This window comes from Mustela putorius, unplaced genomic scaffold (assembly GCF_011764305.1).
Source record: "Mustela putorius furo isolate JIRA1106 unplaced genomic scaffold, ASM1176430v1.1 tig00000596_pilon_pilon_pilon, whole genome shotgun sequence".
Lineage (NCBI taxonomy): Eukaryota > Metazoa > Chordata > Mammalia > Carnivora > Mustelidae > Mustela > Mustela putorius.
Window position 1 is genome coordinate 9,673,470 of NW_025421428.1, and position 27,282 is coordinate 9,700,751.

At 54.7% G+C, this 27,282-nt stretch overlaps 1 protein-coding gene across 17 annotated transcripts in view; it reads left to right on the top strand.

Annotated features, from left to right (window-relative positions):
* Window positions 1–3,174: 3,174 nt before the first annotated feature.
* Window positions 3,175–27,282, top strand: part of DNM1 (dynamin 1) — a 44,458-nt gene continuing 20,350 nt past the window's right edge. For 9 of the 17 annotated variants that reach the window (XR_006607441.1, XR_006607440.1, XR_006607442.1 and 6 more), the window contains exons 1-10: window positions 3,176–3,460; window positions 17,020–17,093; window positions 17,406–17,555; window positions 17,850–18,053; window positions 18,258–18,356; window positions 18,453–18,613; window positions 19,552–19,694; window positions 19,819–19,954; window positions 20,159–20,226; window positions 23,089–23,227. Coding sequence is in view for 13 of the 17 variants with exons in the window: in XM_045082482.1 (XP_044938417.1) it covers window positions 3,300–3,460; window positions 17,020–17,093; window positions 17,406–17,555; window positions 17,850–18,053; window positions 18,258–18,356; window positions 18,453–18,613; window positions 19,552–19,694; window positions 19,819–19,954; window positions 20,159–20,226; window positions 23,089–23,227 (1,335 nt within the window). In the remaining 4 variants the exon portion in view is untranslated. Of the gene's footprint in view, window positions 3,461–17,019; window positions 17,094–17,405; window positions 17,556–17,849; window positions 18,054–18,257; window positions 18,357–18,452; window positions 18,614–19,551; window positions 19,695–19,818; window positions 19,955–20,158; window positions 20,227–21,335; window positions 21,475–23,088; window positions 23,228–27,282 lie in introns of all 17 variants that reach the window. The other 8 variants (XM_045082480.1, XM_045082472.1, XM_045082473.1 and 5 more) reach the window with 3 other exon arrangements.

The window sequence follows — 27,282 nt, forward strand, 5'->3', positions numbered from 1 at the left end:
TAAGTAAATCACGGTGTCTACCTTTGAAGGAGTAGCACACAGCCATCAGAAATTATGCTTTCAAAGGTTATGCAAACACCCATGATACGATGTGAAGTGAACTCAGCAGGTTACAAAATTGCCTACACCATTATGATCCTAGTTTTAGAAAAAATAAATATATGTGTGTAGTGGGCTCTTGGGGGGGTCACTTTCTTTCCTTTTTTCAATTTGCTGTAATCGGTTTGGATGACTTTATCATGGGGAGGGAATGGAACATTTTTTAGAATGTATATGACTTTGTCCTGACTCCTTGAAGACAAGATAATGCCTGGTAACTTGTTGGGTACACTGTTGGGGCAAAACTCATGTTAATTGCTTTTAACCAATCTCTTGCTGGCAAAGGTCCCCAATGTTCAGAGGGAAAAGAGATGCCCCCTCTCTTTGCATCTGAAATGAAGTCTGAGGCTGTAGCATTACCTGGAGGTCTCTTACTTGCCTCTAATTTGAGCTGCACCTTTATCACGTAATGAACTCTTATGCTCATGTAGATCTACCTCCAGACCTACCCTGCTCCAGGATTCTGCCCGTCTCTTCCCGTGATGCTACTACATAGCGTAATTATTACAGTTTGGAAATATATTTTAATGCCTGATAGTACAAGCCCCCAACATTTTCATGCTTTACCAAAAAAAAAAAAAAATCTCTTGTCAATTCCCAATTATGTAAATAAAATTTTTTCCAGCTAAATTGCAGAATGATTTTGTTAACCTCTTCCTCCCACCCCCCACCAAATCTCAAACTGCATATAATGACATATATTGGAGCTGCTTCTGTTCTGATGCACATAGGAATCTCCTGGGCTCTTGGTTCTTGTTAAACGCAGGTTGTGAGCCAGCAGGCCGTGAGCAGAGCCTGAGATTCTATATCTTGTTTTTAAAGATTTTATTTATTTATTTGACACAGAGAGAGCATAAGCACGGGGGTTGGGGAGAAGGCTCCCTACTGAGCAGAGAGTCCGAGGCGGGGCTCGATCCCAGGAACCTGGGACCATGACCTGAGCTGAAGACAGACACTTAACCTACTGAGCCACCCAGGTGCCCCGAGATACCACGTTTCTGACAAACTTCAGATGATGTCCAAGCTGCTGGTCTGGTACCAGACCTATAGGATGATCCTATTTCTGTAAAAACAAAATGAAACAAAACGAATATATAGAGGACCAACCAGAGAAAAAACACTATAAAAGCTATAAATAGTGTTTATCTGTGGGTGGGGGGATGACCAGGAGCTTCAAATACTGGGTAAGGTCTGACTTTTACAGTAAGTTTCACTACTGTAATTAGGAAAAACAATCCAGCTGGATGGTGCCCCTCTGGGCAAACATCTGCAAACCGCACCCTTCCCCAAATTAATGGATCCACTCCAGGCTTCATCTCTGCCCTCTCTGGTTCTCAGAGCATAATAAAGGGGCCGGGTATAAGCAGTTGCTCAGGTATAAGCAGTGTGCTGTAGGTAGCTGAGGCTCCAGGTGCCTGGAGGGCTCAATCAGTTGGTTTAATTAAATTCTCCTGAGCACCAAGCCAAGGCCAGGCCCCTGACAGGGATTCCAATCTCATCATCCCCATTACCCAGATTAGAAAACTGAGGCTCAGAGACAGGAAGGGACATGGATCACCCAGCTTCACCAAAGCCCACGGCCTGCTCATTTTCCTCTGCCTGCCTGGAAAATCCCCCGCCCCCAGATGTCCACGTGGGTAACTCCCCAACTTCCTTTAGGTCTCTGTTCACATTTTTACCAGAATCCTACTCTCACCGCGCTAAACAAAGAGCAACACTACCCCCGCCCCTAACCTTCCCCAGCTTTCTTGCTTTCCAAAGCACCCATCACCATCTGACAGAATCCTACTTATTGGCTCGTTGGTGCTTTGTTCCTCTCTTCCCACATATGGATATAAGCCACATATGGATAAGGACTTTGTCCATTTTTCTCACTGTTTTATCGCTGGGGTCTAGCATAGGGTCTGGCTCAGGTAATAGGCACTAAACTGGTGAGTGAATGGTGGTCTCTGATTCCCAGGGCACTGCTCTCCCAGCAGTGCTCCCCCACCCCCACATTCACATATAGACGGACCCCCTGATGCCCAGCAGCACAGGGTAAGCTGGCCTCTCTTTTCTAGCCTCCTTGTGGGGATTCCAAATTAGGTTCCTCAGAATCAGAGGTGGATGGCTAGGCCTGGGGCCCATGGTCTCTCCATGTGAACGGGATACAAAGGGTAGGGCTATAGGAGTCCTGGATTCGAATTCCAGTTTTACCACCACGCTGATGGGTTGAGGCAAAGACTGACACTGTCTAGGACAAGAAGTCCCAACTCTCCCAAGAAGGCCTTCCACGGTCACGGCCCTGGCCCTTCCTGTTCATTCAGCCTGGCTTGCTTTCCTCCTTGATCTGCCTGTGACTGGCTCCTTCGCATCATCTAGGTCTCTTCTCAAATGTCACCTCCTCAGAGAACCACCCACCTCCTCCCAGGCTAAATGGACCTTTTGCACCCACACAGGTACCTCTCTTCACACTCTGTTTACTTCTTCCATCACCGTTAGTGTAAACTGTTTTTGCTTTTACGATTTCCTGTACCTGTTTCTTCATTCACAGTCTGTCTTCACCACCCCGATGCAAGATCTAAAGGTCATGTTCACTGCTGTATCTCCACTGCTTACAACAGGGGCTGGCTTATAGTAGCTGCTCAATAAATATTTCTTGAATTAATGTTCTGTTCTGTCTCCTTCTAGAAGCAGGGAAACTGAGGCCCAAAGGCGGGAAGGGCATGCCACCATGAATAAGTGGCAGAACCTAGAGCAGAAGGCAGCGAGGCTGAGGCCAGCGGAACTCCAGGTCAGGAGACGTGACCTTGAAGAAGACCCATCTCTCTCCAAGCCTCAGTTTCCTCATCTGTAAGATGGAGACAGCCATAACCACAAGCCGAGAGGTCCAGTACTAGGGGTGAAACCTTGCCCATATCCAGGGATGATAGCTGCAGTGCAGCATCAGAGCCCCCGCCAAACGCGGCTCAAGCGCCCCGAAAGCCGCAGATGGAGAAAACTACAATCCCCATAGTGCCGCAGGGAGCACCTGCGCACGACGGCCAGTCCGCAGAGCCGGGGGCGCCCTCTGGCGGCATCCAGGCGCAGAGCTCTGCTCCGCTCACTGAGGGGCGGGGGGCCCGCGGCGCAGACAGTCGGAGCGCGCGGCTGCAGCGGCGGAGCCGAAGCCGGGAGCGGGAGCTGCTGCCGGATCGCAGCCCGCGGGGCCCGCCGCAGCCATGGGCAACCGCGGCATGGAGGATCTCATCCCGCTGGTTAACCGGCTGCAGGACGCCTTCTCCGCTATCGGCCAGAACGCGGACCTCGACCTGCCGCAGATCGCCGTGGTGGGCGGCCAGAGCGCCGGCAAGAGCTCGGTGCTCGAGAATTTCGTAGGCAGGTAGGAGCGGCGCGCCCCGGAGCGCGCCCCCAGCCCTGGTCCCCGGGCCTCCGCCCCCGGCCAGGACGGCGCCGCGACCTCGCAGCCCTCGGCGCTGCCCCCGCGGGCGGCGCGCCCCCCGCCTGCAGCCAGACGGAGGGTGCCCCCCCCAACCCCGAGACCCCCTCAGGGAAGGCAGCGCCCCCCGCTCTTCCTCAAACGTCGTCAAGCCACCGACCACGGTATCACGCCCCCCGCCTCCTCCACATCCCTTAGGGAAGACCGCGCTCTGCTAAGGGACCCTGGCGAAGGGTCCCCCCCTCCCCCAGTATAGGCACCAGGGGGGGCCTGCATTACTCAGCTCCTCCCTTCGGCTCCCGCGTCCCTCGGAGCCGGCAGCACCCCAAGGGCAGTGCTCCCCAGCCCTAGGCTCCGCGGAGGACAGCTCCCTCCCCCATGAGGATCCCTGGGCCTTTGCCAGGGACCCCCCCACACCAAGCTGTGTCCCTGAGAGAGGACACAGCCCCCGGACATCGAGGACCAGGCACAGCCTCCCTCCTCACACACACACCTCTGCAGCTCCCGCCGCCATCCGTGCGCAGCGCGGCGGCGGAGGGGGGAGCATGGGGGGGTGCTGCAGGACCAGGAGGGGGTTGGCGGCGAGACCGCTTCTGATCCTCTTGCGAGCCGCCGGCCCCTGGCTCGGCTGCCGCCCCTGGGTTGGGGGGGGGGGGGACGCCTGCCACTGTCGCTCTCCCCCCGGGCCTGGCAGAGGGATCGTAATGGAGGGAGAAGGCGGCGGAGGGCAGAGATGACTAAGACAGGGAAGCAGGATGGCGGGGAGGGGGGAGCCATTTGCACAACCTAATCCCCCTCCTGTCTCTGATCCCCCAGGGCGCTGGGAGGGCCAGGTGGCAGGGAGTGGGGGACAACCGCAAAGACAAAAGGTCCCCCGTTTAGGGGGGCAGGTGGGGTCGTGACCCCCCCCCCAGGATCCCCAGGGAAAATGGAGACAGGGATGGCTTTTTGGTGCTAAGAAGAGGATGGCGCCCTCCTGGGAGCGGGATGGGGGCTGAGCACACAGGGAGAGGCAGTGACACTGGCCTCCCCACTCCCTCCCTCACCTTCTTCAAAAACCCTAGCTTTCTCCCAGTGACCTTTGCTGCTAAGGAAGTACTGGCATGTGAGAGAGGGAAGCAGAGGCCCCTCCTCCCTCTGAGAGACCGCAGTTCTGAGGGGACATCCTGGGTCCAAGCCAGGTTCTGCTGTGAAGCCTTAGGAGAGTCACTTGCCCTCTCTGAGCCTGTTTCCCCACCTCTATTGAGGACAGTTTCACTGGATGGTTGATCCTACCCCTCAGATGACCTGGGAGACCTAGTGCCAACCCTGGGGCTGGAGGGAAGGATTCTGACTGGAGCAGTGTATCTGGGAGATGTTGGAAAACCACTGTGGGGGTGGCTGGGCCCATCTGGTCAGCAGCGGGGGAGGCCGTCTGTCTCTTGGGGATGGGCTCCCATAGAGCCCCCCTCCTGCTCACATGACCTTCAGAGCTGCAGAGACAAACAGGCAAGAGATACACAGATGGGCCCCTTCCCTGTGGCCCAGCAGTCAGGGTGAGGGGGTGGCGGGGACTTTGGACATACACAGCAAAGCCCAGAGGCCTTAGTGCTTTAAGAAAGACCCACAGAAATGTGGCACTTTACAGTGTACAAACCACATTCCTACCTTTCGTCTATAGAACATTCGCTGAAAGCCTGCTTATTCCCGAGCTGTGTGCTCTGGGCAGGAAGCATGGAGTGGGGGGAGGGGTGGGAAGGTGACCATATCCCCCACCTGCACCCCTGCTGAGCCCTTCTCTGGTGCACCCTACCGTTCTCCCCAGGATGGCGCACAGCAGCTTCATGAGGCAGGTACCATGATGCCCATCCTGGAGCTAAGGGAAGAGACCCCAAGGTTAGATGCCTTGCCCAAAGTCCCCCAGCCAGGAAGGACAGCATCTATTAGAGCCCAAAGCTCAGTTTCCTAATCTCAGTCTTGAGAGCCCCTGAAAGCCAGGCCCTGAACAAGGACATGCAGGTGCATGGGCCTCCATCTTCCCTATCTGTAGAATGGGACTACAGACCATTGCTGCCCTACCTGCCTGACCAGGCAGTGCTGGGCTCCAGGGAGTTCATGGGTATAAACATCCTTTTGTAAACACACGAGAGGCAGCTGTTGGTGATCAGTCAGGCTTGGGGACCCATGTGTGCCAGGGCCAACCCGGCCCCTGTCTTCCTGGAGATCACTGTCCAGCCAAGGCAGGTGCCAGCAAGTAGGCAACACAGCGGGCCAACACGGCCACTGCTGAATTGGCCCCTTGTTAGCTTGTTGAGTGGAGCAAGATGTAGACTGTACCCCCTGAGGCCCGGGTCCTCTCACGGCCCCAAGCACCCTGGGGCCCTCTAAGAGTGGCCCTCTGGGAGGATGTGCGGGGTGTCCAGGTGCGAGCCCAGGGCAGATGGGTGGGGGGCTTGGCCTGAGGTGGGGGCACGGGTGGGAAAGCGTTATTTGATCCTCATAAAAGCTAGTGAGGAGGCCAGGGCTGGGGCACCTGGAGGGAGTTCAGTCGGGCCGCAAGCCAGCCCTACCTGCTCCCTCATGGGATCCTGACCTCTCCGCCTAGGCCTGGGTCCCCAGACCCGTGAGCATGGAAACAGCCGTTCCGTCTCCATCTCCTGAGGCTTCCCAGGAACCAACCCCGCAGGGAGAGGAAGAGGAAAAATACACCATAGGGAACAGAGGCTGCCCCCGACCAGCCTGGGCTCCTGGGCACCCCTGGATGGCCCGTGGTCAGCTCTGCAGCGGAAGTGGCACAGCAGCTGCCCGGGACCCTGCTAGGACTTGTCTGGGTCAATGTTCCTTCTTCATCCCCCTTTTACAGAAGGGAAAACTGAGGCTAATTCATTTAATTATTCGGACATTCGTGGAGTGTCCGCAGTGTCACAGCGCTGGAGAGTCTAGGTTAGAAAAGACAAAACCTTTGCATTCCACGGGGGGAAACTCTGAAATGGTAAACACAGGAGCCTGTATATGAAGAAGACAATGAGAGAATGGGGTCCATCCTGTGGAAGGGGAAAAAGGAAGGTCAGCAATGGTTTCTAGGAAGGGGTAGCATCTGAGATGAGAAGCCATGGGACTGAGATGCATTCTAGGTGGAGTGAACTGTTGTGCAAAAGCCCTGGGGCCGTAACAAATTTGGCTTGTTCAAAGAACGGAAAGGAGCCCCTGTGGCTGGTGTTTGGTGTGCAAGGGCAACATGACATCAGAGAGGTATCCAGGGTTTGGCTCTACGAGATCCTGAGGCTCTGATGAGTAGTTGGGTTGATTTTCATTTCTGCCAGAAGCTTTTCAGGAGTGGAGCGCCTTGAGCGGATTCCAGCAAGTGTGTAACTTGGGGAGGGGGCGGGGGACAGGTGAGGAGGCTGCTCCAGTGCGCAGGCGCTGAGGAGGGACGCGGGCCAGGGTTTTCACAGCAGGAGGAGGAGAACCGTGGGGTTCAGGGTACATTTTGGAGGAAAGTCCCACACGACGAGCGGTGGTTGGGATGTGCCGGGTGAGAGGATAGGGACCCGAGGATGACGTCAGTGTCTTTGATTCTGGGTGGGTGCTGGTGCCGCTACCGGAGGACAGCAGGAGCAGGTTCGGGGGGGCGGGGGCAGGACCAGGAGCTTGATTTTGAGCATGTTGAGTCTGAAGTGTAAGGTGGGCCGTGTGGTGATGCAAGCCGGAAGCTCAGGGGAAGGCGGGCTAGAAGTGTAAATTTGGAACTCCCCCATCGCGGAGAGGTGGGATTTAAACCCATGGGAGTAGATGAGATCATCTCGGGGGGAGTGTAGACAGAGGAGCGTGTGCAGGGCCCCAGGATACACCAGCATTTTGTGAGTAGATGCCTGCTACCCTAGGTCACCCTCCTTTGACTGCCCCCGGCTCCACGCACCCCTCCACGACACCTGTCGGGCACCAAGAGTGGGGTGCCCTGGGACAAGCTCTCAGGCTCTGCCCTCCCTCCCCCCACTCCAGTGCCCAGTAGGCTGACAAATGGGTAATGCCCACCCTCCCTGCCCTCTTGGCCCCTGGGGAGGCGAAGGCCAGTGAGAACGTGGCAGAGGGGCTGAGAGCTTGGGCTCCGGAATCCGACGTGGGTTCGTAGCTCAGCCCTGCCACTTCCAGGCTGAGTGACATTGGGCATGTTTCTCTAACTCTGCTCAGCTCCTATTTCCTCATCTGTAAAATGGGGATAATAATAGAACCTCCCTTGTGGGGTTGTGCTGAGTATTGAGATAATGCCCATGAAACACTCGGGGGAGGCCTCGCAGAGGTGACGTGCCAGGTCTGTTCCGCCTGGACACAGGGCAGGCTGGGTGGCAACTGGGGCGCGAGTGGTGGCAGGGGGCCTGGTGAGCGGGCCTCTGCCCAAAGCCCAAGAGGGGGCCTGAGAGGCAAGGTTTTGGGTTTCCCTAGTGACCTGCCTACCCTGCTCAGGCTCCCTGCCTCCTTGTCTCCTACCAATCTCCTGTCCCTTCCTCCATGTTCTCATCCCAGCATGGTCTTGGTGCCAGTCTGTGGCCTCTGAGAGCCCCTCTCTTGGTCATCCCCAGGCCCTCCAGTGGGGGACAGCCCACCCTTACTAAGCTCTCATCCTCTGAATGCTTTGGGATACATCTGAGTGGTTCCAATTCCCAGATTTGGAGACTGAGGCCAAAGGAAATTAGGGGATAGCCTGAGACATCCTAGGTGGAAAATCACTGACTGTGGAGGGGGCAGAAGGGACTGACATTGGCTTGGCACTCGCAGCGGACCAGCCCCTGAGGATACAGCCATGAGCCAGTAGGACACATCCCTACTCTCAGGGGGCTCACAGCTGAGCAGGACAGAGAGACACTAAATCACACCAAGAGCCCTTTTGTTGTGTATTTGAAGCAGGGTATGGGGAGCCTTCTTTTGAAAAGAGGGGTGTCATCGGGGGGGGGCAGAGAAGGCCCCCCTGAGGAGGTGGCATTTGAGGCTGGACCTGAGCAAGAAGGGGACCCAGTCAGGCAAAGGAGTGAACAAGCCCCAGGGATAGGGTCCCATCTGAGCCAAGACCCAAGGAGGGAAGGAGCCCAGTGGGTTAGACAACCCAGGCAAAAGACAGTGGAACCAAGCGACGAGTGGAGGCCCCAGGGAGACCAGGAAGGTGACGAGGCACCCCAGCAGCCCCTCAGTGGCCACCCGCACCCAGAGAGCCGACTCCCTGCCAGGCAGCCACCCTGCTCCAGTTTCTGAGCGCTCAGAGCCAGCACCTGCCGCATGCCGAGTCCACAACCAGACTCACGTGCTCAACCCAGGCCAGAGAACATCTTTTCCAAACCCCCGCCCCATCCAGGGGCCTCAAGGAGTCGGGAATGAAAGGTGACTCTGGCAGACAGCATCTGATCCAAGCTCCAATAGAATCGAGTTTCCCTGACCTTGGCTGGGATTACAGGGTCAGAAACTCGTGGTGGGGGAGGGGGTGCGTGGGCAGAAATGGAGGCCCACGTGCCTGATGTCTAAATATTCTAGTTATAAATCAAGCTAAGGGATCGCTGAACACAATACATTCTGCTCTCCCGCCTTGGCAAAGCCACTTTCATAACAACCTGGCAGACTGGGTTTGAATTTAGAATTTCAGACTCAGAGTTCCGTGCTGGGGTGTGGCATTGTGGGGACAGGTGGCCCCTCTCCCCAGGCTGCCCCTGTCTCTTCTTACTCCAGCCTGCACCAGAGGGATGTCCTGGCCTCACATGCAGACACCCTGCCCTCACATCTGAGCTCCATCCACGGTGCCAGAAAGGACCCCCACCCCCACCCCCCACTTGGCAGGGCAGAAGTCTGGAGGAGGGCTTGAGACTGAGAGGGAATTCCAGAACACTCAAGTGTGGCCTAGGAAGGGTGCATAAGCTCCAGCTGGGCAAGGACTCTTGGCCCCTGGGGAACCCTTGCTCTAGAGATCCAAAAAGGGACCCCTAAAGTGTGGGGCAGGGGTTCTGATTCCCCATGTCCAAGGGCAGTGCTGATTATTATTTCCTTGGAACCAACAAACTGTTAGTTGGAGGAACAGACTCTCATCCCCCGTTTTCAGGTGGTGAGGGTAGGCATCTGTCCGAAGTCCCACAGCAACGGAATGGGTACTGGTGGTCCCCAGCCTCCGTGTCAGCTCCTCTTCACCCCCGCCCACGTGTACACATATGACCCCCCTCAGCTTCTCCTCCACTCTCCCCGGTTGTCTCTCTGGACTCTGACCCCTCCCCGGCATGAATTCCAGCTAAGGACCAAGAGCGATGTGGGGACGGCTGAAACCGTTGCAGGCACGAGGAAAAATGACTCCTGGTCTTGGAAGGTGTTCAAGGCAGCTTCCTAAATGGCATCTGCCCACTGCCCTGGCAGAGAGAGGCAGAGTTGCTCCTGAGTTGGGCCCCTCAGTCCTGCCAGCCATAGCCAGCCCTACTTCCCTCTAGCCTCTCCCCGTGGGTCTGCCCTAGTATCTTGCAGTTCATGGAAAAAATGCCCCCCCCCCCGTCTCCTGGTATATCCTGTCCTCATCTTCACCACGCCCTCATCTCCCTCCTTCCCTGGCTCATCCTCCAAGTCTCACGTCAGCCAACACCTCCTCCAGGATGCCTTCCCTGATCACCCTCTCCCCCTATGACCGACCCCTCAGCGTGTGGCGTAGGGCTCAGTTTTTTTCCCAAGACAAGGGGCTGCAGAGGAAGAGAGAGGCCAAAGCCTTGGGCGGAGGGGTCCCGGCAGACAGCAGCTCCAATTACGGTTCTTTCTTTCTTTTTTTTTTTTTTTTAATTTTAAACCACAGTTACTTTTAGCATTTCACCTGTTTATTAGTGCCTCCCTTGCATCACTCCAGCTCAGAGGCATCTGGTCTGAGCCCAGGGAAATGAGGCCACCAGGCAGGATGCGGAGAAAAATCTCAGCGGGAGAATGCATGCTCCCCTCTGACCTGAGTCCCAAATCTGGAGGAACGCAATGCTCAGTAGCACACACAGGGCACCTAGGCACCGGCGGGCACCCTCCGTTGGAGCCTCCCACAGCCAGGATCTCAGGGCATCGCCTCAGCAGCCCTAGGAGGGAGCTGCTGGCTTGTGTCCTATTTCACTAGTGCGGAAACTGAGGTTCGGAGCAGGGAAATCATTCAATGGTGGAGCTGAGATTCTTTTACCTCGAGCTACTGGTGGTAAGAACTGAACATGGGGTATAGCTCTGTGTCCAATGACTTGGGAGACGCCCCTGATGAGCTGTTAGGCAAACAGAGCCGCTGCATGACTGCGGACTGGAGCCTTTTCTCTCTGCCTCTGCCTGCCACTCTGCCTGCTTGTACTTTCTCTCTCTCTGACAAATAAATAAATTTTTAAAAATCTTTAAAAAAAGGAATTATTAAAAAAATAAAATCTTTAAAAAGGATGCAGATTTCTTTTTTTTTTTTTTTTTTTTTAAGATTTTATTTATTTACTTGAGAGAGAGACAGTGAGAGAGAGCATGAACGAGGAGAAGGTCAGAGAGAGAAGCAGACTCCCCATGGAGCTGGGAGCCCGATGCGGGACTCGATCCCGGGACTCCAGGATCATGACCTGAGCCGAAGGCAGTCGTCCAACCAACTGAGCCACCCAGGCGTCCCCCCAGGATGCAGATTTCTTAAGCAGCTTTATTGAGGTATAATTTACATGCCATAAAATTCACCTGTTTTTGGTGCACAGCTCAATGATTTTTAGTGCATTCACAGAGTTGTGCAACCATCATCACAGTCTAATTTTAAAACCCTTCCAGCACCCCGAAAAGAAGCCTCGTGATGATGCGGATTTTCAAGCAGAGCCTCTGACCAGCAGTCCGCGAGCCCTCAGTGTTCGCCGTGATTATTATTGAAAATGATATAATGTTTATCACGGTGGTCCCCAGGTGTTAGGAGGATCGTGGGTTTTTTTTTTTTAATTTTTAAATGTTTTGTGTATTTTCCGAGTATGTTTTCAAAGGAGGAACATATGAGTTTTACAAGCAGGAGGCAAAAGAGAGATCTATTTCCATCTTGAAAATAGAAAGTCATCAACACTTGCAAGGGAGAGGCAAAGAAGGAAGGAAGGAGGAAGGAAAGATCACCACTTTTCTTTCGTAGGGAAAAGGGTTTGCTGAGGAGGAAGTGCAGAGCCCTGGGAGCTCTCCTACCCAGTCACCAACTTGCGCTATGACCTTGGGCAACACTTCCCTCCCTTGTGCGTCAGTTTCCACACCAGTACAATGAGGGTAATGGTGGGAAAACTAGAGGAGCCCGTCTTCAATTTATTTTTTTTTAAGATTTTATTTATTTATTTGAGAGATTGAGACTGTGTGAGCACAGAGAGAGAGGGAAAAGCTGAGCAGGGAGCCTGATGCAGGACTCGATCCCAGGACCCCGGGATCATGACCCAAGCCAAAGACAGAGTTTAACAGACTGAGCCACCCAGGCACCCCAAGGAGCTCATCTTCAAGTCATTCTCTTGGCCAGCAGGGCTGCCCCGAGGGCGAGCTACATGCCCTGCTCCATGCTGGGTACTGGGGCCACTGTGGTCAAGAGAACCAGCCCAGTCCCTGCTCTCGGGACATCAGAGCATCGGGGGAAGCCAGGCCAGGACTGCCTTGAAATATTCCAACCTCAGCTGGAAACACATGGGCTGTGCGGTGTGGGCATGCCTGGGGCCTCCTGGGGCAGCGGGAACAGAGAGGGACTTGTTGCCTGGAGGCCACCTCACCTCCTCCCCACTGTATTTCTTGGCCCACCCGCTCCTTTGCCTCCACCCCAGCCCTGTACTTCAGAGGGCACCTCAGAGCCTGCCTGCCTCCCTTGCCTTCCGCTTTCAGGGGCAAGATTTGGCTGGAATTATCCTGGCGCACCCGCCCGCTCTTCCGGCTGGCCCCCAGGGGACCTCCCCCTTCCAACTCACTCCCTGCTGCATCGTCTGGTAGGAGCCCAGCCTGTGTTCTCAGCTTTGCTCAGCAAGTTACATTCTTTATAATCGCAACAGCTACCACTTCTTCAGGCATCAAGATATGCGAGCCTCGCGGTAACCCATTTTACTGATGTGGAAACTGAGGCTCAGAGAGGTATGGCCACCTGTCCACAGCCACACAGCTCCTGAGTGGCATCTCTGACATTCAATGCCAGGCCTGTCTGACCTCAGAGCCCAGGAAACAGGAGACTTAGAAGGAAGGTGGCTGCTGGGTGCGAGCCAGACTGAGGGCTGCTCGCTGATGTTATTTGAGTTCAACAGGACCTGGGAAACAGGGTCCCTGAGCTCTGGCCCCAGATCTCAGGTCCTAGAGTAGAGTAGGGGGGGGTCACTCTGGGCCTTTGGTGCACTTTCTCCAGACCCCTCTGAGTAGGACGGTGTCAATTCAGACAGGGAGCATGTGGTCCTTGGAGGCCTCGAGAGATGTTTACTTCATCTTCCCTGTGCCTCAGGTTTGAAAGCGCCTCTGCAGATGGCAAAGCAAGGCCTCCTCGGGAAACCACCATCTGTCCAGAAGGAGTAGGGAGAGCTGGCAGGCCACCATGCACCCCTCCCACATGGCTCCCGGGGCTGGTGGGCCCAACACCCTCTTCTCGGTCCTCCCTCAACCTAAGCAGGAGCTGGGTAGGAGGTGCGGGGCGGCACTGGCTGGGGGCCAGGCTGGGCTGAACCCCCACTTTAACAGAGCGCCGTGTGTCCAGGTGGAAGGCAGGAGCTGTGGAGGGGTTCAGCCATGCTCTGTCCCTTGAGCGTTGCCTGAGACAAGGGCCAGGCCTGGGGTGAGCCTGGGAGTCCAGCAGGGAGCAAGGATTCAGTCTGGACGTGTGAACCAGCCAGTGCTCTTTGCTGCCTGCCCAGGCATGGGGCTGGGCCCCTCTCAGCCACCTTTCCCGCCACAGCTCCCTGCGCCTCTCTGGGCCTCTGTCCCCTCCTCTAGACAGTGATGGAAGAATGACATGGCTTTTCCTCGAGTGCGTCATTTGCACCTAACCTTTCATGGTCAGGATCTCGAGGTCCAGGTCAGTGCCTGGAGGAGACGGGCAGAGCATTCTGTGGGATCTCGCATTCCCTGCTGAAATTTGGGTACTCTCCTAGAGAGGGCGTTGAGAAGGGGTGGCACCCTGGGCAGCCCCCTGGGGGTACTGAGCACCTACTAGGCACCAGGCCCAGGCTAAGCTCTTTGCATGAAAAGCTTCCACTGGCCTTCTTGTAGCCCACATGTGGTCGTGGCTGATGCCCGGTTTCTATGATGCTGGTTCGCCGCTGAAGGTTTTGAGGCCCAGAGAGTGAAGCACCTTGGCCAGACTGCAGAATGGCTTTAAGGTGGGATTTGAACCCAGGGCCTGTGCCTGGCACTGGCTCCTAACCAAGGAACATGAAAGTGACATGGGGGGTCATATTTAAAAATCAGGTTCCCTCTCCTCCACCCCTGCCCCACTAGATCCTAACCCAGCATATCTGAGGAACATGCATTTCTTTTTAAAAAAGGTTTTATTTATTTATTTGACAGAGATCACAAGTAGGCACAGAGGCAGGCAGAGAGAGAGGGGGAAGCAGACTCCGCACTGAGCAGAGAGCCCAATGCAGGGCTCAATCCCAGGACCCTGAGATCATGACCTGAGCTGAAGGCAGAGGCTTAACCCACTGAGCCACCCAGGTGCCCCGAGAAACATGCATTTTAATAAGCTGCCCCTGCGGGGCGCCTGGGTGGCTCAGTGGGTTAAGCCTCTGCCTTCAGCTCAGGTCATGATCCCAGGGCCCTGAGATCGAGCCCGGCATCGGGCTCTCTTCGAAGCAGCAAGACTGCTTCCCTTCCTCTTTCTCTGCCTGCCTCTCTGCCTACTTGTGATCTCTGTCTAATAAATAAATAAAATCTTTAAAAAAAAAAAAAAAAAAAAAGCTGCCCCTGCGGGCCTCATGAGGGCCTTGCTCTGAGAACCTGTGCCATGACAGAGATGGGACCTTTCCCCACCCAGGTACCCCCATCACCACCCTGGCCCTGGAGATCCTGGTCTGAGGAAGGGCTCTACTCCAACACATGGCCCTGCTCCTCTAATCTCTGCTTCCCATAAGCTGCTTGTCCTTTAAGTAGCCCTGGGGAACCAGTGAGTTGGAGAAGCCTGGCCCAGACCCCTAACCACCCCTTCAGCTGGGCCGTAGGCTCCCTATACCCTCTATGCAGCATCTCATTGGCCTTCAACCTGCAGGTCTGCTGGGGCTGAGCGGGCCTCTCTGTGCAGGGAGGGAGGCTCTCGGGGAAGAGCTCTCAGGGAAGGTCCATGTCTCTGCATGGGGGGCTTTCTGTGGGGAGTCCCGTACTTCCCAGCCCCTCCTATAATTTCCATGGCAACAACAGTTGCTGGGTGAGGAGCTGGTTGGGGGAAAGGGTGGACCCCAGGCCCCCATGCCCACCCGAGACTCTTATGAGAACAGATGTCCTATCAACACAGCCCTGGGGGTTCCCAAATACTAGACAGTCACCCCCAGAGCAGTGAGTAAAGGATGGGAGGGTTAGAGACAGGAACTGCCTCACCACCATCCCCCCCTCCAACCCCCGACCCGTTAATTCCCTCCTTCTCTGAGCTGCCTGGCCTATCTCCCTTGGAGCACGTGTCACACCGCATTACATTATCTGTTTACTTGTCTGTCTCTCCCTCTGCACTGCAAGCTCCTCCTCTGGGTAGGGAGCTGTCTGACTCATCACATCACATCCCTGAGGCCCAGCACAGGGCCTGGCACAGAGCAGCTGCTTCCAAATCTGTCCGAGACGGAATGTAATTGAATTACATAAAAAGCCAATTCTGGCTTTTTGGGTTGAAGGAGGGGCAGAGTTCGACAGGAAACTTCCCAGTCTCTGGGGCCTCACAGGCCCTTGGGTTTGACCCGTGCCCATCTGGGTGACCTTGGACAAGTCACTTCACCTCTGAGTCCTGGTGGCTTCATCTGTAAAATGATCATTTCCATGTCAGGGCCCTGTTTTGAGGGCCCGGGGATTCAGTCAGCATTTATCAAGTGCCTCTTACATGCTAAGCCTTGGGCTAGACAGTGCGATCCAGGGGTGAGCAGAAAGATGCTGGGCCTGCCCTTCCAAAGCTCCGTCTTGCAGAAATGAAAAGTGCTTGCCTAGCACCTGGAAATGATGAATCGAGGCGGGATTTGTCATCCTTCTCCTTCCCCATAGAAGTAGCTGACGCCTCATCTCCCCAGAGGAGGGGCCAGGCAGGAAGAAGTCTCCCCAGGACCCAAGAGAAGGCCTTGAACCCAGGCACTTGGGCCTACTCTGTTGTGTCTGGGACCCTCCTGGTGGGGGAGTGCGGGGGTGGGGGTGGGTCAGGAAGCTGTGTGGTCCAGGTCAGGCTCTGAGCTGGGGGTGGGAGACCTGGGTTCTTCTCAGGCTCCGTCCAAGTCCTGAAGGAGCTTGAATGTCTCTTCCCCTTCTTGGGCCTCCATGTGCGTCTCCGTGAATGAGGTGGCCAGCTGGATCCCTCTGGTCCCTCAGGCTGTAGCCCGCTCCCCGATTTCCTGTGTCCTGGGGATCCCATGACTGCTGTTCTGACCGCCTTGTCCCTGAAGAGACCTCCGCCCTCAGACTCGCGCCGGCCTGGGTGGGGCTGTGGGTGGGGGTGGATGGGAGAAGTGCTGACAGGACAGCACCCACAGAGAATGAGCACCCACAAGGGCTAGCCAGAAGGACTGCTGAGGTTGACGTCGGCACAAGCAGATAGTTGGGGTATAGACATCAGGTCTGGGCCAGTGACTCGGGGACCCCTCAGGTCCCGTCTTTCAGAGACTGGGTCTGCACGGGACTGAAGCACAGGGAGCTCTCCCAGCAGAGTCAAACAGATCTGCCTCCGGAGCCTGCTCTGCTGGACACCAGCAGCTCAGCCTGAACACCTCTGAGCCTCAGTCTCCTCATCTGGAAAATGGGGATAATAACAGCACCTGCCTCACAAGGCTGTTGGGTGGAGTCCATGAGATATTGCCCACAAGGAGCCTGGTGTGCAGTAGGCCCCTGAAGAAGCATGAATTCCCTTTCCTCCTCCTTCCCCCATCCCCCCTCATCCTCAGCCTCAGCCAGATGGGGCCCCCAGGGAAGGGGAAGTGAGATGCTGCCCTTCCCCCACAGCGGAAAGGAGAGGAGAAGGTGCAGCTCCATTTCCCTGAGACCCACTCTGCGGCCACTGGGCGCTTGGGCACGCAGGGCACCCCCACGACACAGCTGAATGGTGGTGACTGGGTTGGCAGAAGGACATCTTGTTGGCCCAGAACCAACACAGAGCATACCCGAGAGAGAGCTGAGGGTTATTGGTTTCCTGGCAGTTGATATGCATAAATTTGTGACCCAAGGTACTGGGTGGGGGGAATGTCCTTTCTACCTTTCTCGGATGCCATCTCCCCTCTGTGACCTGAAACCCCTTGGACTAAGGTGTGGTGGGCACTTTGGGAGAGCCCAGTGGCAGGACAGATGCCCCCAGGACAGAGGGAGCCTATTCAGGCCCTGATGGTCCTCTCGCTCCCACCTCATTACAGGGACTTCCTGCCCCGAGGGTCAGGCATCGTCACCCGACGCCCCCTGGTCCTGCAGCTGGTCAATGCCACCACAGGTACGCGCTCTGCCAGCAGCCCGACCGGGCCTCTCCAGCCTCCCCACTCTATCCCCAAAGAGCGGTCCGGCCTAGCCCCTGAACTAGCTTACTGTGTGCTTTTGGCCCTGGATTCCCCGTCTGGAAGTGGGGATAAAAATGCATAACGGAAAAAAAAAAATGCATAACGGAGACTGTGGTGGTGTTGTGGGTAGGGAGGGGAGAGAAGGCAGTGTTTGGGGGGTTGTGCAGTGGAAGAGGCGACCCGGGTGGGTTCCAGGTTAGGGTGCTTACCCCTCCACCATTCTTCCCCAACTCCCCACTCTGGGGCAGAATATGCCGAATTCCTGCACTGCAAGGGGAAGAAATTCACCGACTTCGAGGAGGTGCGCCTGGAGATCGAGGCTGAGACCGACCGGGTCACTGGCACTAACAAGGGCATCTCCCCGGTGCCCATCAACCTCCGCGTCTACTCGCCGCACGGTGAGGAGACGTGGCCCCGCCTCGGGCCTCCCGGCCCCCTGGCTTGGCTCCGCCCCCACAGCGACCCCGCTCCTCTGCCCATCCTACCCCAAACTCCACCCCGCCATGGCTCCGCCCACCGCTGGCCACGCCCCGCACGGCCCCACTCCCCTTGCTTCAGCCCCGCGTTTCCCTAATCCCGTCCACCTGCCGCCGACTCCCGAGCGGATCCTCTCAAGCCGACCCCGTTCCTTAATCTGCCCGCCCACCGCCACGCCCCTCGCCTTGAGCCCGCCCTCTCGCCACCTTGTCCAGTGCTGAACCTGACACTGGTGGACCTGCCCGGAATGACCAAGGTCCCGGTGGGGGACCAACCTCCTGACATCGAGTTCCAGATCCGGGACATGCTCATGCAGTTTGTCACCAAGGAGAACTGCCTCATCCTGGCTGTGTCCCCGGCCAACTCCGACCTGGCCAACTCTGATGCTCTCAAGGTTGCCAAGGAGGTGGACCCCCAGGGTAGGTTCCTGAGGGCAGCAGAAGTGCGAGGCCCTGGGGCTCTACTTTTAGGGCCAGGAGGAGCCACTCTGAAGAGTAAAGGAGGCAGGCGGTGGGTGAGGGAAGGTATGGGTAGGGAGATGGGCCGAGCGGGTGCTCGGGCAGGGGGTCTCAGGTGGGGAGGGCGAGTGCAGATGCAGATGAGCCTCTCCTGCGGCCCCCCAGGCCAGCGCACCATCGGGGTCATCACCAAGCTGGATCTGATGGATGAGGGCACCGACGCCCGTGATGTGCTGGAGAACAAGCTTCTTCCCCTGCGCAGAGGTAGGCAGGCCCCTCCCCTAACCTGCTGCTCTGCCCCTCTCCTTCACCCCACGCTGCGCAAGGCTGCTCACCCCTGACCTCTACGGCCTTCCACAGGCTACATCGGGGTGGTGAACCGAAGCCAGAAGGACATTGATGGCAAGAAGGACATCACGGCGGCTTTGGCCGCTGAGCGCAAGTTCTTCCTCTCCCACCCTTCCTACCGCCACTTGGCGGACCGCATGGGCACACCCTACCTGCAGAAGGTCCTCAACCAGGTGGGAGCTCAGGCCTGGGGAAAGCAGCATGAGGACAGAACCAGTCAAATGTGAGGGTGACCCACAGAGGAGTCCTCCTCGTGGGTGTGATGGGGATGGGAGGGAGCGGGGAAGGGCATGTGGCGCGGGGGCGGAACTGGGGACTGGGGGCCCCACAGACCTGACACTCCAGCTCTCTGAACTTGAGAATTACCCTGCGGGAGGCCTAAACTCAGAGGGGAAGAGGGGGCAGCCCTCCAGCCATCCCTGCCCAGAGACATTTTATTTGGCCCTCATGGTGTCTAGAAATCAGGTAATTTCAAATAAAAATCTAGACTCCCGGTTTCTATTGAAAATTGCATGGGGCGGGTGGCTGGCTCAGTTGGTAGAGCCTGTACTCTCCATCTCAGGGTTGTAAGTTTGAGCCTCACAGTGGGCATAGAGATTATGTAAAAATAAGATCTTGAGGGGCGCCTGGGTGGCTCAGTTGGTTAAGCAACTGCCCTCAGCTCCGGTCATGATCCTGGAGTCGCAGGATCGAGTCCCGTGTCCGGCAACCTGCTCTGTGGGGAGTCCGCTTCTCCCTCTGACCCTCCCCCCTCTTGTGCTCTCTCTCATTCTCTCTCTTTCAAATAAATAAAATCTTTAAAATAAAATAAAATCTTCAAAAGAAAGAGGGAGTAAAGAAAGAAAGAAAGAGAAAGAAAGAAAAGAATATTGCGTTGTTCACTCATGAATTCAATTCATACACCCACTGTAGGCCCGGCCCAGGCCCCAGCGGCTTTGCTTCTCGTGGGCAGGACAGTGATGGGCAAGGTCATGGCTGCCTTCTACAGCTTCCAACCTCACCACATCCACAGGCCCTGGCATCTTGGCCCCTGCTTGACACTCCGGGTATCTGCGTTTGTGACCATGGCCGTAACCCCTGTCTCATTCTGCCCTCCCCCTCCCGCCCCCAGCAACTGACCAATCACATCCGGGACACACTGCCGGGGCTTCGGAACAAGCTGCAGAGCCAGCTCCTGTCCATAGAGAAGGAGGTGGAGGAATACAAGAACTTCCGGCCTGATGACCCATCGCGCAAGACCAAAGCCCTGCTGCAGTGAGGCCCGCCCCGGCTTCTGACTCCCCAGCACCGAGCCGCCCCTCAGCGCAGGACTCCCCCAGGGCTCCCTCCACAAGGCGGCTGCAGCCCCCTCACACCATCCCACTCTCTCCACCCCCAGGATGGTCCAGCAGTTTGCCGTGGACTTTGAGAAGCGCATTGAGGGCTCAGGGGACCAGATCGACACCTATGAATTGTCAGGAGGAGCCCGCATCAACCGGATCTTCCATGAGCGCTTCCCCTTTGAGCTAGTCAAGGTAGGACAGTCTCCCCAGGGCCTGGGGGGCGGGGGGGGGGGTGCCCGGGAGGGAGGGGGGGCGCTTTTGCTTAGGACCACCCACCCTACCCCTCCCCAGGACTTTCACGAATACATTTGCTGACCTGGCGCCCAACCCTGGGAGGGGGGCATGGGTCTTGGCCCGGAAGGCCCCTGACCAGCTATCGCCTCCTCTCCTACACAGATGGAATTTGATGAGAAGGAGCTCCGAAGGGAGATCAGCTACGCCATCAAGAATATCCATGGCATTAGGCACGTATTGGGACCGGGGAAGGGGGCTGAGCCCTGGAAGGCAGGGTGTCTGGTGCCAAGGCACAGGGAGAGAAGTGAGCTGCCCTCAGGAAGGACCGAGAGCCCTGGTCCCCAACCCCCTCCACCCTTCCTGGCTCCCAGCTCAAATAGGCTCAGGCTAGGGGAGGTGGACTGGAGGCATGCGCCACCTTCTCTCTGCAACTTGCTGTCCACCTTTGCTGTCCCTGGAACCAGGGCCCGCAGGCTGGACCAGCTGGGCAGAGGCCAGGACATAGGTGGCTGGGGAAGCATCCTCCAGGCTTGGACCCCCTGCCCATCTCAGGATGAGACAGCCTCCCCCAGTCCTCTCCAGGAGGTGCCAAACCACTGGGGAGGGCCTGGGATGGAGCCACTAGTATAGGTCTGTGTCCTTTTAGGATGGGACAGGGCCTCTCAACCCTCCAGACCCTCCCGTAGTCTCATTAGCCCCAAGTGGGTCCCATTCCACATCATTCCCTCCTTCTAGCCAGCCCCATGGCCTTTGGAACAGGAAAGGGGACTAGAAAAAGGACTCTTCCTTAAAAGCTTAACCCCCTTCAAGGACCCAGACCCACACTGTTCATTCAACAAGAAAATTTAAAGCACCTGCTATGTGCGAGGCAGTGAACGAGATCAAAATATCCCTGTGTTTAAGCAGGTTCAATTCCAAGGTTTGGCATGGAAATTACAGACTGATAACTGCATTGGCCGTGACACAGAAAGAAAAAAAAATCTCTCTCCTGATCTTAAAATAAAATGTTTTATCCCCAGAAAGGCTCTTAAAGAGAACCCAGTTTGGCAGTTTTCATACCATTTCTGGCCATAGCACCTTTTGTACGAACAGAATTTTCAGAGGAAGCAGGACATACAAGACTATAAGCAGACCGTGTCTTGCCCCAAAGAGCGTCAGTGGAAAGCCCTTCATTAGAAACCCTCCCACCCGTTTTACAGATGAGAACACTGATGCCCAGAGAGGGGGAGTGGGAGGACCCCAAGGGCAGAGTTCAGGGGGTCGGGCGGGGCCCTGGCCTGGCACTCCGGGCAGGAGCTGGCCTGTGACACTGTGCCCTTCTCCCGCTCCGGGCGTTCAGAACGGGGCTCTTTACCCCAGACATGGCCTTTGAGACCATTGTGAAAAAGCAGGTGAAGAAGATCCGAGAACCGTGTCTCAAGTGTGTGGACATGGTTATCTCGGAGCTAATCAGCACGGTTAGACAGTGCACCAAGAAGGTAACTCGGTGGCCCGGGCCAGCCCCCCCCACCTCTGCCCCCCTCCTGCACCGCTGCCAGGCGCTCCTTCCCCCACATCCCCCACCACCTCCTCGGTAGCATGTACAGACCTCGACGGGGTGGGGGAGGCAGGCCACCAAGGACCAAGACAGGGGGCCTCTCTGAGGGGGCCTTACCCACCCCCTGGCCCCCAGACGCAGGGATTAGACATTGATAAGACAGGTGTGATGGCGACTGTTCATCCTCCGAGCCCACCAAGAGCTCCCCCAGCTCAAGGAGAATAGGCCTGGAGGGACCCTGAGCCCTCTTCCAGCTTTGGGGGTCCCCTTTGGGGGCTCCAGGGACCCCACAGGCAGGTGAGATACAGGGCCTTCTTGGGTGCTGCTCTGGGGGTCTGGATGGCTAGAGGGGTGCGGAGGACCCGGGTCTAGCAGGTACCCTGACTCCCCACGGTCTTTCATCCTCCCCATTCTCACCCCTGCCTCACTCAGAACTCTCACTCAGGACCTTCCCCTTCCCTTCCATCCACATCTAACCTTCCAGGCACAGAGCCCTCTTCCACCTGTTATGTTATCTGAGCTTCACAGAACCTCCCAAGGACGACAGGGCAGGGAGGATGGCACCCATGTCACAGCAGGAAAACTGAGGCTTAGGAGATATAGTGACTCGTCCAAGGTCATATAAGTTAGGAGGTGGCAGAGCTATTACTCAAAGCCAAGGCTTTAGACTCCCAAATCCAGTACTTATTTGATTCCACGCTCAGCCTCCCTTCCTTCCCTCTCCCCACTGCTGCCCTGGCCCCTCTCTACCACCACTTCCACTCTTTCTGTCTTTCCTCTTCTCTCTTTCTGTCTTTCCCAGCTGAGTTCCTCCAGACCCTTTTGGAGGAGAGGCAAAGGATGCCCCTTGTGGAGAAAGGGAAGGGCAGGAGTAGAACAGAGAGCTGGAGAGTGGAGGTCAGGCAGCTATGCTGCAACTCCAGGAGGCATCATCTGCACCATGGTCTATGCAAATGGAGCCCCCTGGAGTTATGCAGTGCACAGCCTGGGCAGCTGGATGCAGCGATCCTGGTGGAGGTAGGGAATCATGCTAGGCTTTGGAGCCAGGATGAAGTGAATGCAGGAGGTGCTGGCAAACCTTGAATTGAACAGAATGGGTGGGTGGGGTCCTGGCCTGGGACCCTTAGGAGGACCCAAAGGCTGTGACAAAGATAGCATCGGAAAAGACAGAGAGGGCCGGCTCAGTGTAGCTGAGGAGAAGGGGTTGGGGGGAGCCCCAAGCCCTGGGGAGAGGATCCAAACTCAGTAAGGGGCCTGTCTGGAGTGGGGGTTGGTCCCTCAGAAGCCCCCCACCCCATACCCACAGAGTCTTGGGGGATACTTGGCAGCACCTGGGAGGTGCCGACCCCGGGTGGCGGTAGGGAGGGCCGGTCCCACGCTCACATTGTCTTCTGTTCTCTCTCTCTTTCTCTGTGTCGGTGTCTCTCTCTCTCTTCCCTCATGCCCGTGCCATCCTCCACTCCCGAATCCTGGCTCTGCTTGGCTTTCACTCCCTTCCTTCTCCCCACCTGCCCACGGCTGCACCTCCTGTCCCGTCCCCTCCTCCCGGGTGCAGGACGGGCCTCTTCACACCTGACCTCGCTTTTGAAGCCACAGTGAAAAAGCAGGTGCAGAAGCTCAAAGAGCCCAGTATCAAGTGTGTGGATATGGTAGTCAGTGAGCTCACGGCCACCATCAGAAAGTGTAGCGAAAAGGTATGACGGCCGCCAGGGCGGGGCTGGGCCTGGCTGTCCCTTCCTTATGGCCATGGCCTCCCGTGGGCAGAACCATCTGCTGAGCAGGCCTGACAGCCTCTCAGCTACCCACATGGACCCAGACGCCTGTGCTGGCCAGGTGACTCTGGGTCCTTAGGTTTCGTGCCAGCCATAACCCTGGGTCTGCTTACACTTACGATCCTTTTAGGGCCCCCATCTCTGCTAGAAGACTTTGCTCCAACCCAAGCATCCTCAGCGGTCCCTTTTCACTAAGAATGACAGTGGTGACAACCATGAGAAGGGGATGGTTGATATTTGTTAAGCAGCTATTATGGGCCAAGCACTGAGCTAAGTGCTCATCTTTGTTAACTGATTTAAGCCTCCCAACAACCCTGAGAAGTGGGTAATGTTATCCCCACTTTACAGATGAATCAACCGAGTCTCAGAAAAGAAGAGCAGAGTGGCATTCAGAGTTAGGGAAGCGGTGGGGCGGAGGGGGCGGGGGCAGATAGATCTGGGATCTAGGTAGGCTGGGGTGGGGGAAGCCAGCCCAGTTCCTCAAAACCAATTGCCTTAAAGCATCTTGGATTACTCACTTTATGGTAATCCATATGCATTCGACAGGGCCAGCCTCTTTTGGGTCTGTGACCTTTTTAAAGGCCTTCTTTTTATTTGTCTACTTTTGGTCATTCTGAGGAATTTTAGCCAGATCATCCGAAGGCAGTTCTTCCTCGGGAAGTGCATGAGAATCAGGTGCCTGGGGGAGACTTTCCAGGGTTCACACGCCCCTGCCCAGCAAAGCTGATTCAGAATCTCCAGGAGAGCCTAGCCTCTCCTACATTTGAAAAAGCCCTCTATGCTGGACGGTGGGAGCACTTCTGCCTTAACTTTATGTTGCAAGTAAGTTTCACAGGTTTCGTGGCTCGTGCGTAATCAGTCACATGCACACCTTCCCTTATCCTGTCTCACTTTGCCCACTTATGTGGACAGAAAGCAAATTAGCATCCACCTGCCTTTTCCAGGTGTAATAAAACCCAGGCCAGCCTCCCCACTGGTTTAGTACTGACCGAGGCATCTGGGTCACCGTCCCACTGCCCCCTGAGTTCTCAGCAACACAATCTTACTTTTGTTACACTTTTAAAAACACCGAGTTTATCTTAAACTGCCTTAAATCTCTTTACAAACGAAGACGAGATATAACTACATTTTTTTTTAACTTTTGCTTTTCATTATTAAAACTAATACCTTCTCAATCCTAAACACTGGGGAAATGACAAAGCTTAAAAAGGCAGCAACCCTCCCTTCCCGGAAAGCTACTACTGGGATTTTTGTATGTTTCTTGCAAGTATACGTCTTTTAAAAAAATTTGAAATGATCAGTATTAATTTTGTTATGATCGTACACAATTGCTACAAAAATACTTGAACAGTACAGAGAAAGCAAAGTCCCTATAATCGTACAACCCTAAAGATAAAGATTATTAGCTTCCTAACTAATTACAAATACATGCCAGTTTTTTTTTTTTAAGATTTTATTTATTTATTTGACAGAGAGAGATCACAAGTAGGCAGAGAGGCAGGCAGAGAGAGAGAGAGAGAGAGAGAAGCAGGCTCCCCGCTGAGCAAAGAGCCCGATGTGGGGCTCGATCCCAGGACACTGAGATCATGACCTGAGCCGAAGGCAGCGGCTTAATCCACTGAGCCACCCAGGCGCCCCCAAATATATGCCAGTTTTAACCTAAATGGAATCACACTATACACACTGATTTCAGAACTCTTTTACTGAGCAATATGTAATGGAATCCTTTATGTAACTGCAAGATCTACCCTTGAGCTGCTGAATCACGGTCCACTGTAGAAATATGCCTTGATCTATATATCCAATATCCTACTGACACTGCCATTGTTTCAAACTTTTTTTTCTTTTATAAACAGTGCTTCAGTGACCAACCTTACAAATGTAATTATAGTACGTATCCTGCTGTTTCTTTTTTTTTTTTTTAAGATTTTATTTATTTATTTGGCAGACAGATCACAAGTAGGCAGAGAGGCAGGCAGAGAGAGGGGGGGGGGAAGCAGGCTCCCCGCTGAGCAGAAAGCCCGATTCAGGGCTCGATTCAAGGACCCTGAGATCTCATGACCTGAGCCGAAGGCAGAGGCTTAACCCACTGAGCCACCCAGGCACCACCCCCCAAAATCTTTTATCTGTACATAGGTTTATTTTCCCTGTAGGTAGCCCCACTGTGAATATATTAGCATCCTGCTTTTTCTTTTAGTAACACACATTGGGGGGGTATGTTACATAGTCTACATAAACCTTTTTTAGTGGTTGCGTGATATTCTACTGAACAGATTTGTCATGATTTATGTAACATGTAGTACATGTTTTTCTATTGAACATTTATTTTTTTTTAAGATTTATTTATTTTAGAGAGAGAGACACCACAAGCAGGAGGGGCAGAAGGAGAGAAAGAATCTCGAGCAGACTCCACGCTCGGCATGGAGTCCAATGTAGGGTTCGATCTCACAACTCTGAGATCAGGACCTGAGCCAAAACCAAGAGTCAAACGCTTAACCCACTCCACCACCCAGGCCATTTAAATTGTGTCTGGTTTTTCAATATTACAAATAATCTGGCAATGAATATCCTTAGTAATCTCTACACCCAACATGGGGCTTGAACTCATCACCCCGAGATCAAGAGTCACACATTCTACCCACTGAGCCAGCCAGGTCCCCCTGAACATCTTTGCCTATACAAAAATCCTCTTTCTCTAGGATTTTTTCCTTAGGATAGATTCTTAGAAAACTGATTACTAGAATCAAACATTTATTTATTTATTTTTTTTTTTAAAGATTTTATTTATTTATTGGACAGACAGAGATCACAAGTAGGCAGAGAGGCAGACAGAGAGAGGAGGAAGCAGGCTCCCTGCTGAGCAGAGAGCCCGATGCGGGACTCGATCCCAGGACCCTGAGATCATGACCTGAGCCGAAGGCAGCGGCTTAACCCACTGAGCCACCCAGGCGCCCCTAGAATCAAACATTTAAAAACTATGAAACAATCTGCCAAATTGCATTCCAAAGGAAAGCAATAATTATCGTAAATGGTAACATTTTGGAAACAACCCAGATATCCATCAAGAGGGGATCGATTATGTAACGTATCATGCAGTCAGTGGCAGACTATAGCTATTAGAAGGGCAAGGCATATTTACTTCCATTCACATGTCCCTCCTCAGTGTACTGTGGGAAAAGAGCAGGTTTCAAAAGACAATATAGTATTTGGGGGAGGAAATGGTATGTGTGAATAATAAAATCCCAAAGGCATAGTCATCACATTGCTAACCATTATGTTAAGGGAGGGCAAGGAGAATAGGAACTTTTCTGCTTCTACTTTGCAAATTTCAGTCTTGCAGTGAGTCTAGATTTTTGTCAGCAGGAATACTGATAACCAAAACTTTAAAAAAGAAAGCTTAGAAATTGTTTCTAAAAAATAATGTTGCCTTTTGATGTATTTAATGAGTAGTAATGATTTTTTTTTTCCTTTACATGGCAAAACTTCACCCATCTTCTTTATTTTTTTCTTCCCCAAGTCTTTTTAAGTTTACCCAGGCACCTCCCAGAGGCTTCTAAATAGTCCATTCTAACTCTCCCCGGGCCTGCTGGGATGACAGCTTTCCTCTGGATGAAATCTGGGGCTTAATGTCACCCGTGGGGTGTGCTGCTTAATCCTCCCAAGGACGCCAAGAGGGAAGGCGCTGTTACGGCCCCAATTTCCACACGGAGAAACTGAGGCTCAGGGAGGTTGCAGTCACTTTCTCAAGGAGAGTTGGCAGAACAGGGGCTGGCTTTGAAACAAGAGTCATGTGGCTCCTGGGCCTGCGTCCTTGGACACTCACTCATGGGCTCCAAGCTGACCGCCCCACTCCGCCAAGGACTGGGAGAGAAATGTTCCATTTTAAAAACTGGCTAAAAGTCCTGGAAAGGCTCAGAGACCGCCAGAATGGAAAAAGATGCTCAAAGGGAACAGAACTTCTCAAAGAGGCTGAGGCT